This window comes from Equus quagga, chromosome 8 (assembly GCF_021613505.1).
Source record: "Equus quagga isolate Etosha38 chromosome 8, UCLA_HA_Equagga_1.0, whole genome shotgun sequence".
Lineage (NCBI taxonomy): Eukaryota > Metazoa > Chordata > Mammalia > Perissodactyla > Equidae > Equus > Equus quagga.
The window spans coordinates 35,181,542-35,194,312 of NC_060274.1; the positions used below are offsets into that span (position 1 = coordinate 35,181,542).

The following is a 12,771-nucleotide window of genomic DNA, read 5'->3' on the forward strand; positions in this document are numbered from 1 at the left end:
CCCTTTCTTTGTACATATGTAGGGAGAAAGAACAAGAAGCAAGTACTGATTCTGTGCCAGCCAAATGATATACCCTATGCTAGACATTCCACATAGATGACCTTAGCTCTTCAATAGCTGAGTTAGGTGTAATTATTCATGGTTGGCAGAGGAGGAAAATGTTGCTCAGAAAAAGTAAGTGATTTTCCAATATTGATGAAAACTACTCATTAAAAGAACTGGGGTTCAAGTCCAGTCAGTAATACTGTGAAGCCCTTGCTCTTACCCACCCCCCATCATGTGTCCATTGTGTCTCAAGTACATGGCTGTGAGTTTCTTGCAGTAGGACTATATCTTAGAGGAAGAAGAACGAACGGAGAAAGTGTATGACCTCTGGATTCAAACGGCTGGTCTGAAAATCTCAATCTAGTTGTGTGACATGGTGCCAGAGACTTAGTTAATTTTAGCTCATTGCCCTCATCTGTAAAAGGGGGAAAAATATTCTACCAATTCATAAGAGTATTATGAGAATTAGACAAGAAAATGCATGCAAAACCCAGCCTTATGCCTTCTGTATATGAAGCTCTCAGTACAGTCAATTCCTGTTTTTAGGTGCTAGGAAGGACCAGAGATTAAAAAAAAAAAAACGAGGTGCAGCTTAATATCATATATTCCTCAGTGATAACAGACAAATGTCATACAAATGAAAGAAGTCCATTGTTGACATAATTCAGATACCATCACCGCACGTTCCAAAGTACAGTCATCTCATCCCCAAGCCAGCATTTACTGTGTTAAGACAACTCCTAGGAAATGATGGATTGATTTAAAGTATCACTCAGTCTGGTCTTCAATATCCTGCCTTTCTGGTTTTTCTACATTAAACCACAGAGGTTCAAAACTTAAGTATATTCAGAGGAAAAAATGCTGTCACATGACTTAAAGGCAAACATACAAAAACTTACCTATTTCATCTTTCACACAAGCTTTTGTGGAATTGATAGCAGGGACTTCTAGAAGAAATGAGAGCGAGCATTAGTCAGTTGTTCATGTCTATCATTTCACAGGGTGATATATATGTATTTGCCCGTTGTGTGTCTGTATATGTATAAATACATATGTACATACACACATATACATATAAAATCTGCTAACAGAGAGACGGAATATATTCATTAAAAATATGAGGCACACAATTCCAGGAATAATTTGTCTTTGCTACTTTAAGCTAGTGAAGTTGAAAAGTTAAGTTGGTCAGGAGGGAAAAATCCTAAAGTGTGACAGAGGGGGAAACATTAACAACAGCTTCCTGCTTTCCTCTGTTGGATAAGCTATTATAGAATCAATAATAGTGGTCATTGAGGTGACAACTAGAAGAAAGGGGAGCAAGATTAGTCAATTATTCATGTCCACTGCTTGATAGTCTGGGTATGTGTTTATAAGAGTATGTGTGTATGCGCGCCCGCACACACACACACACACACACACACACATAATCCACTGACAGAGATATCGTCCCTAAAACTGTGAGCCCCACAACTCCAGGCACAGTTCATGTGATTCTATGTAATTCAGTGGATCTAATTCATGAACTGTGTTTCTGCACATGAAGATGTTGACCTTCACGAAGAACACATTTTGTCCTTCTTTGTCACAACTGGACAGTAATACCCAAGACTGTCTTGCTTTCCTTCTCTATTCACGGCTCCTAGCACAGTGCCTGTCTCAAAGGAGGTTTTGGACAAACACTTGTCGAATGGAAAATTAAATAGAAAATGCGGCTACTCTACAGTCTTCAGCACACGCTGCTGACGTGAAGAGTTGCTACCAAAATCAATTCATCAAATCTTAGAATCCACAACAGAATCTCATGTTTGAACGTAGACAGAATAGTCAGATTTCCCATCAAAACAAATGAAAGCAGGCACATTTCCAAATCACGCACATCCCCATATCCCCAACTGATACACATGATTTTCTGGAGTTGTGGTGTTTGTGGACATGACAACGAAATGAATAAAGCTAATAGCTATTGAGTGATTATTACTGTACCAGGCACTATGTTAAATGCTTCACATGCTTTATCTCATTTAATGCTCCTGTCACACTGAAGTGAGTTGTATTTTGGAGGACTCCTTGTTACAAATAATAAAAAAAAAAAGCTTTGGATTATAAGTAACTTGTCAAGAGTCACACCAGTGAGGGCAGAGCCAGCATTCAAAGGATCCTTGTAGCAGCTTCAGTGAGAGAAAGCATGTGGAAAGTAGTTTGTAAAAATAATCCATAGAAACAGGAAATAATCTGTAGAAATAACATAATTCCACCACTGCGGACACAGAAAACATCTTCTCTCCCAAGATGTTAAATATTCTTAGCAAATGAGCTTTTCATTACAGGAGCTCAGCATTTCAGTGAAATTCTTGCCAAAGCTAGAAAGATATGCCACGTAACATTTATGCATCTCAGAATATATACAACCTGAGTTGACACTTATCTACAGTGTGAAAAAGACAGGATACCCACACAAAGATAATTTTTTTTTGAGATAATGGACTGTTGGACGGTGGAAAACAGAGTTGAAATCATTGTTTTGGTTTATCTTTTTTCTACTAGACATGTTCTTGTGCATATGGATGTGCTTCTGGTATGCAATTTTATGCACTCAGTGATATCTCTTTCTGGTGGCTCTAAAACCGGGTTTAAATGATAAGATTTGGAGTAAATTCCAGGAATGAAAATGTTAGCATAATAATGTTTAGATGCTAAAATATTTTCAAGAACTGACTTTAATGTTTCTTAAGAGTCTCTTTCTTTTCCTTAACAGTGACTTATTCACCAAAAGATAAATCAAATTCTTATTACCATGCATTGATTGAAGCAAAAACAAAGTTAACACACTTCATAATAAAATCTGTGTAGGTATCCTATATTCTCTTTCTCAACCAACGTTGGCCAAAAACTTGAACTAGACTAGTTTTATCTTCTTCAAATCACTTCGCTGATTTTTACTTCCAAGTAATATTCTTAGCTTTTATCAAAAACAAAGAAACTTCCAAGAAACAACATTAGAAATTTGCTGTAGAGTGGCAGCAAACCCTTTTGCTTTACACTAGCTTTGTTGCCCTGAGAAACCCATGGAGACATGTTTTTCAGAAATCAGATGCCAAATAAAACACATTATGAACTGGAACTTCTCTATAACAATCATCACCATGGAGCTTACTGTACTTCGTTTTTGCTGATTCCTTGAAAAATCCCAATGTAACGGACACTTGAGCTCAGTTGTCATATTAAATTTGTACTTTGCATATATTGCTTCGCCTCTATTTCCTAGCTGTAGAAATAGTAAATCAGGACTCTTTTATTTTATTAATCTTTCCTTAGTGAGTTTTAGGAAAGGATATTAAAAAACACAATAAGTATAAATAAATGCATCTATATAGTGTTTTCATAAGCAAGTATTTTCACTGACAACATTTCATTTACACTTCCTCACGGACCCAGGAGAAATATAAGGCAAGCGTTCTAACCAAATTTCACTGATGAAACTAGGGATCCTAGAAGATAAAAACTGACTTCAGAAATTCAGACTGGTACACAGCAAAGGTCTTCGCATGATTTGTTCTGTGCTTTTCCCTCACTGCTTCAAAAAGTTTTGTTAACCACAGGGAAAAGTACAAACTGATTCCTCCTTATTTATAGGTGCTCTGGGGCCTCTGGTCTATTGCTTTCAGACTCAGGACTAAGTTACAGAACCAAAGCAGGAACAAAGGCACATTCAGCCCTCTGTCCCCAACACTGTCTAAATATGTGCAGCATCTGCATCAAAGGGACCGCTTTGAGACATCATGCCTGAATCACCAGTGACCCTGAGTGATTAGGAAGAGAATCTATTCTCCTACAATAGTGCATCCTCCTTGAGTCAGTAATCCATGGCAGTGTACTCATCCACACATCCCTCCCAGGCATGACACAGTCGAGCTCTGCAATAAATGTTTCTTGAGCTGCATTATCAATGACAAGAACCACAATAATTATGTAGAATGAAAGTATGTGTGTACACGTTAGCCTCACTCAATCTTTACTTATGAAACTTGACCTTCCAGTGGCATATACAATACAAACCTGGAGAATGTAAGAACACAAAAAAAAGTTCAGAGGCATAATTATTCAATTTTTGGCCGAGTTGCCATCTGGCTACCTTAAATGAACGTCATTTTGTCACCTTATAACATTGTTGTTGGGTTATACTTTGTGTATGGCAAGATGAAAGTTAGAGTGACTTTTCTTGCTGACTAGAACATTCCTAGAAGACATATAATTCTTCTTATTTCCTTATCAAGCAAGATCATCCAAAGTGGAATTTCATTCTGATCATTTCTTGCATGCTAAGTGCGAGGTGCAAGCACATATCTTGTTTCATTTAATCCATACAACAACCCTAAAAAACATCACTGTGATAATATTTTGGAGGTTGAATCTCAGGCTTTGAAAGGTCAAGTAAATTTTACGTTTTCTTTTTCTTTGTTATGTTCAAAGCCTATGCTATTTTAATTCTATGGGGAAATAGAGAGACATTTATGCTATCGATAAATGGAAAAATGTTTAAGAAAGATGTATATTTGTTTAGTTAACAATAATAATGGTGAGCCACACTAGCTATTCAGTGAACCACAAGACTGAGACTCTTCCAAGGAAAGCATTTCCCTATTACATTTTTTATCTTCTAGAGCCAGACCTCCGGAATCATTAGCACTTGTGGAAAGTGATGTCAGAGGTGATGTGCTCATAACTGCTTACCCTTGGTCAGGTAAGGCGTTAGCTGAGGTCCAGAGCCTCCCTGATATTGGAAATGGAGGGAAGATCAGCAGGACTAGAGCCAATGCTTCCAGTCACTTTCTTGGTACATACGTAGGGAGAAAGAGCCACAAACTAGCACTGATTCTGTGCCAGCTAAATGAGATACCCTATTCTAGAAAATCCACATAGGTGAACTTATCTCTTCAATAACTGAGTTAGATGTAATTATTCATGGATGTCAGAAGAGGAAAGCATTGCTCAGAAAATGTAGGTAATTTACTGTTATTAATGAAAATAATCCTTAAAAGAACTGTGGTTCAAGTCCAGTCTGTGATATGGTAAAGATCATGCACTTGCCCACCCTCCAACATGAGTCTGACATGTCTCAGGGCCTTGGTTTTGGGGTTTCTTGCTCTAGGGCTATAACTTAGAGGAAGAATAAGTATATGAACTCTTAATTCCAATGGCAGGGTTGAAACCCCAGACGCAGCTTTGTGGCATAGTGCCAGGGACTTAATTAATTTTAACTCATTGTCCTCATCTATAAAATGGGGAAAAAATATTGCACCGCCTCCTAGGAGTATTAGGGGAATTAAACAAGAAAAGGAATGCAAAACCAGAACAACGCCTTCTGTAAAGGAAGCTCTCAGTGCATGTCGGTTCAATAATTAGCTACTAGCAAAGACTAAGGTCTTCAAAAGAAACCTTGAAGCACCTTGATATCACATATGCTCCAGTCATTAGGAACAAAAACCGGGAAGATGAAGGAAGTCCGTTGTTGAAATAATTCAGAGCCTATCCCTGCACCCTCTAATTTAGTCATCTCATCCCAAACTCACATTGACTGTGTTAAGATGACTCTTAGGAAATGACAGTTTGATTTCAAATGTCACTCAGTCTATTCTGCAACATCCAGCCATTCTAGTTTTTCTATCTCAAGCCAGGAAAGTTCAAAAGTTAAGATGATCCAGAGCAAAACATAGCTATAGCGTGACATCTACGAAAACATGTATAAAAACCTAGCAGCTTTTCTCTTTTAGACTAGGTTTCACAGAATTAATAGCAGTGACCTTTAGAAGAAATGAGAGCACATATTAATTATTCATGGTTATTACTTGAGAGTTGATATATATGTATTGTATGTGTATGTGTTTCTGTGACTGTATATAAATATATACATCTATATTTATGTATCTATTCCTATATGTATACAATCTGCCAAGGAGACACAGGAGAGATAATCATTAAAAATATGTGCCCTACAATTCCAGGCATAATTAGTCTTGTCTACTACAATCAGTCATCTTCAAAGGGTAATTTGATCATCAGGGAAAAATAATGCCATAGCATGTCATGCAGGCAAGCATGTACAGAAACTTACCACTTTGCCGTCTTGGGGAATCTCTTATAGACCCAGTAGCAGTGACCGCTAGAAGAAATGAGAGCAAGGATTTGTCAATTGTCTGGGCCCAGTGTTTGATAGTGTCTGTATATCTTTCTATCTATGATCTACCTACTATCTGCCTATCGATACTGCTGACAGTCAAGAGAGACAGTCACTAAAAATACGAAAGTTATGAGCTCCACAAATGCAAGAATTATTGGTCTTTTGTATTTTAAGCCTTAGAAATACAAAAGTTAAGTTGTTAAGGAGGGGGAAAAGCCTATAGCATGACAGAGAGGCAGAGATACAAAATAACTAATTGCTTTTGTCTTTTGGATAGCCTGTGCAGAACGAATACTAGAGACACTTGAAGAGACAACTAGAAGAAAGGATATTCTTTGTCATTCAGGCAAAATTTCATCTTTAAGGCTAAGGAAGACTGCACAAATTTACTGGACTGAACTTAGAGGAAACAAACTCATCTTGTGACATTCTTGACCACGGTTGCCCAGATAAATATTTTAATACTTGATGTTAATCACCCTCTCACCAAATAATATTTGTTTTTTCAAATTTCCCATTGGTTCTTTTTGGAATCAAATACATAAAAAATCTAAACTTCATTACAAATCTTTCCATACAGAAATAGCCAATGGACCTAACATCTCCAACCTTAGGGACTCATAATTCATCTAACTAGGTAAATTCTTGTTAATATCCTCCTAGCTATGGCTAGGATGCCTCCTATGCTAAGCAGAGAACAGTCTCCAAGGACCTGGTTGGAGTTAGAACACTTATCCACTAGGCTAGAAGCTTTGAAATATTGAGAATGGTTCTATCTTTATCTTCTTCCATCATTCACCTCCAGTGTCCAGCTCAGAAATTGTCTTCAATGACTGTTTCCTGACAGAATCAATGAGGAAATGAGAGGTAAAACCATGCAGACTCTTTTCATGGACTTTGGAGCTGAAATGGCTTATTGAGCTTAAAAATTCCAGTAAACTGGCCCTTCTCTAGGAAATTCATCCATTGTTGTGATGGCATAAATTTGACTGATCTTAGCCTACTTCTAAGCAGCTAAACTAATGAGAAGTGAAATTTATCGATCTTATATGGTCAGTTACTTTAAGTATTGGTGTTTGGCACTGTTGTCAGGGATAAGATGAAAACCAATAACACAGGTTTTGTAGATTATTGGGAGAAAAGAATACAAGGTGGTATCTCAATATAAAGATAAGAGGTATTTAACTAAAGTATCCCTCATCTAAAGTATTATTAACAAGAAATGTTTCTTGAGCCAATAATTTAAAGAATGGTTAACAGATAGAGTCCAAAAAAATCTTAATTTCTAGCCTGAGTCAATCATTTTTCGGGTGTGTATTTCAAAAGAAGAATTTCAATCTGGTTACAATCAGGGATATGAACAAACCATTTATGAAGTAGTTTTGTGTTCATGTATAAATGGCTAGTAGTTGCAAACTTGCTGTTCATATGCTAAGGTCAAGTATGTGGCAGTCAGACAAGAGTCATCCTAAATTGTTTTTTTGTAAAAGATATCTATCAGTTTTTCATTACTAAAGTAAAAACAGAAAAAAAATTACTTACCAGAGGGAGTTACTATGAGCTTAGTCCCTTTTCCAAATATCTTGATCTAGTATGATCTGTCACACTGGTTACAGCTTCTACAAACACTCAGCCTCCTCCTAAACTTCATGATGTACTTGTGGTCAAAAAACTGTGTACTGGTAAATTGATCGTCTGGGTTCCTTTGGAAGTCCTTGAATATAAGTTTTGTGACATCAGATGTTTTATAAGTTTTCTTCACGTAAGTTGACACCAGCGTCTTTTTTCCAATGAGGGTTTCATCCTTGAAAAGCACTGGTGGAAATGGAAAGAATAAGAGCAGAATAAGAAGAGATCAGGCCCAACTGGTCCACCAATCAAGTTACTAGGAAAAGCATTCACAGGATTAAGAGTTTTTTTTGTTTCCAGGTGTTCAATTGTGTTGAAACTGCTCAGAGATCACATCAAAGGGAAGGCCTTTTTGTTCTCACAAACACCAGGGCTGTTTCCTTAGAAATCTGGAAATGTATTTCTGAAAGGAAGAAACTCTTCAGTAACTGAAATGGAATGACGCCAATAAAAATAGACTTGAGAAATGTGAACAAATTTCTTTCTTTTGTATAAAGCCACTTTTACCATTTGGTAATAGGATTGTTTACCCAGCAATGCCAAATGAGAAAATAATTTCTGTGATGACACTACTTTTCATGGTATAAAAGAAGAAATTTATAGAATTCTATCTTGTATTAAATAATAGATTCTTTATTTGAACTAAATTTCAAATCATATCAAGTATTCTTTTTGATCACAGAATGTGGAAGTAGAATCAAGTATAAGAATAAAGCTTGACAAGTCACATATACTACAGAATAACCATTTGATCAATGATGAAATGAGAGGAGAAATTAAAAAATACCTAAATACACTCAGGGGCCAGCCCTGTGGCCAAGCAGTGAAGTTCGTACCCTCTGCTTTGGCGGCCCAGGGTTTCACCCATTCAGATCCTAGGTGCGGACATAGCACCACTCATCAATCCATGTTGAGAGCACATCCCACATAGCAGAACTAGAAGGACCTACAACTAGAATACACAACTATGTACAGGGGCTTTTGGGGAGAGGAAGAAGATGAAAAAAAAGATTGGTAATAGATGTTAGCTCAGGGCCAATATTTAGAAAAAACAAAGTTAAATCCAAATGAAAATGAAATACAACATATCAAAATTTATGGGATGCAGCAAAAAGCGATGCTAAGAGGAAAGTTTTTAGCAATATAGGCGTATCTCCTAAATAAGAAAAATCTCAAATAAACACTGTAACATTATACCTGTAAGAACTAGATAAAGAAGAACAAATGAAGCCCAAAATCAGTAGAAGGAAAGAAATAATAAAAATCAGTGTGGAAATAAATGAAATAGAGATTGAAAAGATAATGGAAATGATCAGTGAAACAAAGAGTTGATTTGCTGAAAAGGTAAAAAAATTGACAAATCTTTAGTAGGCTCACTAAGAAAAAAAGAGAAAGAGGCCAGCCCAGTGATGTAGTGTTTAAGTTCCCACACCATTCTTCAGCAGCCAAAAGTTTGTGGGTTCGGATACTGGGCACAGGTCTATGCACCACTTATCAAGCCACACTGTGGCAGGTATCCCACATATAAAATAGAGGAAGATGGGCTCAGATGCTAGCTCAGGGCCAATCTTCCTCAACACAAAAAAAGGAAAAAAGAATAAAGGGAGAAAGCTCAAATAAATAAAATCAAAAATGAAAGAGGAAAAATTAAAACAGATATGACAGAAATGCAAGGGATCATAATAGAATATTATGAAAAGCTATATGCAAACAAATTGGACAGCCTAGAACAAATGGATAAATTCCCAGAATTGTACAACCTTCCAAAACTAAGTCAAAGACAAACTGAGGACCTGAATAGGGCAATCACTTGAAAGGATGTTGAAAGAGCAACCAAAAATGTCCCAAAATACAAAAGTCCAGGACCAGACAACTTCTCTGGTAAATAATACCAAATATTCAAAGAATATTCATTACCTATCCTTCTCAAACTTTGCCAAAACATTGAAGAGAAAGAGACACTTCCCAACTCATTTTACAATCTCAACATTACCCAGATTCCAAAAACACACAAGGGTGACAAAAAAAAGAAAATTACATGCCAATGTCACTGAGCAACATAGATGCAAAAATTCTCAACAATATATTAATGGATTAAATACAATACATTAAAAAGGATCATGCATCACTATCCAGTGGGATTTCTTCCAGGGATACAAGTGTGGTTCAGCACCAACAAATCATCCAACATGATATACTACATTAACTAAATGAAGAATAAAAATTATAGGACTATTTCAATAGATGCAGTGAAAGCATTTCACAAGATCTGGCATCCATTTATGACAAAACCTGTCAATAAAATGGGTATAGAAGTAAAATACCTCAACATAATAAACACCATATAAGACGTGCCACAGCTAACATCATACTCAGTTAGATAACCTGAAGCTTATCTCCCAAGAAGAGGAACAAGACAAGGATACCCACTTTTGTCACTCTTATTCAATATAGTATTGGAAATCCTGACCAGAGCAATCAGGCAAGAAAAGGAAATAAAAAGTATCCAAATTCTAATGAAGAAGTAAAATTGTCACTATTTGCGAACGGCGTGTTTTTATATATAGAATACTCTAAAAAGTACACCCCAAAATCTTAGAAATATCAAATGAAAACAGTAGAGCTGTAGAGTACAAAATCAAATATAAAAATAAGTTGTGTTTCTATACACTAACAATGAACTAGCAGAAAGAGAAATAAAGAACATAGTTCCATTTAAATTGCAACAAAAGGAATAAAATACAGAGGAGTAAATTTAGCAAAGGAAGTGAAGACCTATACATTGAATACTATAAGACACTGTTGAAAGAAATCAAAGACAGAAAGAAATGGAAAGATATTCCATGCTCATGGATTGGAAGAATTAACTTAGTTATAATGTCCACGTTACCTAAAGCAATCTACAAATTCAATGCAATCTCATTTGGAATCTCAATGACTGTTTTCAAGGAAACAGAACAAAGAATCCTAAAATTTCTATGGAACAACAAAAGACTCCAAATAGCCAAAGCAATTCTGAGAAAAAAGAACAAACCTGGAGGTATCACACTTGTGAATTTGAAATCTACTACAAAGCTTTTGTTTAAAACAGCATGGCACTGGAAGAAAAACAGACACATAGATCAATGGAACAGAATTGAGAGCCCAGAAATAAAACCACACATCTACGGACATCTAATCTTTGACAAAGTTGCCAAGAATGTACATGGAGAAAGGAAAGTCTCTTCTGTAAATGGTGTTGGGAAAACTGAACTGCCACATGAAAAGGAATGAAAGCAGACCATTATCATACACCATACTCAAAAATGAACTCAAAATGGATTAAAGACTTGAAAGTCAGACCTGAAACCATAAAGCACCTAGAAGTAAACATAGGCAGTACATGTTTTGATATCAGTCTCAGCAGTAACTTTTTGAATACCATGTCTCCTCTAGGCAAGAGAAATAAAATAAAAAACAAACAAAGAAATAGGATTACATCAAGCTAAGAACTTCTGCATAATAAAAGACACCATCAACAAAATGAAATGACAACCCACCAACTGGAAGAAAATATTTGCAAATCATATATGAGATAAGGGGTTAATTTCCAAAACACATAAACTCATAAAATTCAACAACAGCACAAAGAAAAACCTGATCAAAAAATGGGCAGAAGGTGCTGGCCCCGTGGCCAAGTAGTTAAGATGGTGTGCTCCGCTTCGGTGGCCCAGGGTTTCACTGGTTAGGATCCTGGGCATGGACATGGCACCACTCATCAGGCCACACTGAGGCAGCATCCCACATGCCACAAATAGAAGGACCCACACTAAAATACACAACTATATACTGGGGGGATTTGAGGAGGAAAAGCAGAAAAAAAAAGAAAGAAGAAGATGGGAAACAGTTGTTAGCTCAGTTGCCAATCTTTAAAAAAACAAATGGACAGAGGATATGAGAAGACATTTTTCCAGAGAAGATATATAGATGGCCAACAGGTACATGAAAACATGTTCAACATCATTTATTATCAGGGAGATGAAAATCAAAACTACTATGAGAGCCAGTCCTGATGGCTTGGTAGTTAAAGTTCAGCACTCACCATTTGGGCGGGCCAGCTTCATTTTCCAGTTGTGGAACTGCACCACCCATCTGTCAGTTGCCACGCTGTGGCAGAAGCTCACACAGAAGAACTAGAATGAATTACAACTAGGATATACAATCATGCACTGGGGCTGTGGGGAGGAAAGAAAAGAGGAAGACTGGCAACAGATGTTAGCTCAGAGCGAATCTTTCCCTGAAAAAAAAGAATACAAGAAATAACAAGTGTTAGAGAGCAGGTAGAGAAAAGGGAACTCTCATACACTGCTGGAGAGAATTCAAACTGTGGTAACCAATATGGAAAACAGTATGGAGATTTCTCAAAAAATTAAAAATAGAAGTATCCTATGATCCATCTATTTCACTTCTGAGTATTTACCAAGAAACCCAGAAACATTATTTGAAAAGATATATGCACCCCTGTTTTCACTGCAACGTTTTTGACAATAGCCAAGACTTGGAAGCAGTCAAGTGTCCCTCCATGGATGAATGGATAAGGAAAAAGTGGTATATATAGACAGTGAAATACTACTCAGCCATAAAGAGGAGGATATCATACCATGTGTGACAATATGGGTGGACCTTGAGGGTATTATGTTAAACAAAGTCAGTCAGAGACAGACATATACTGCATGATTTCACTCATATGTGGAATATAAACAAACAAACAAACACATAAAGAAGAAGAACAGATTGATGGTTACCAGAGGGGAAAGGAGTGAGAGGAGGGCAAATGGGGTGAAGAGGCACATATATACGGTCACAAATAAAAACTAGACTTTTGGTGGTGAGCACAATGCAGTCTACACAAAAGCCAAAAAATAATGATGCATGCT

The 12,771-nt window shown here is 36.7% G+C and overlaps 1 gene segment (V, D, J or C); it reads right to left on the bottom strand.

Moving 5' to 3' along the window:
* The window catches only part of LOC124243292 (T cell receptor gamma constant 2-like), an 82,912-nt gene that overhangs the window by 1,346 nt on the left and 68,795 nt on the right, over positions 1-12,771 (bottom strand). The window contains 1 exon segment of the C gene segment in view: positions 945-992. Within this exon segment, the coding sequence occupies positions 945-992 (48 nt within the window).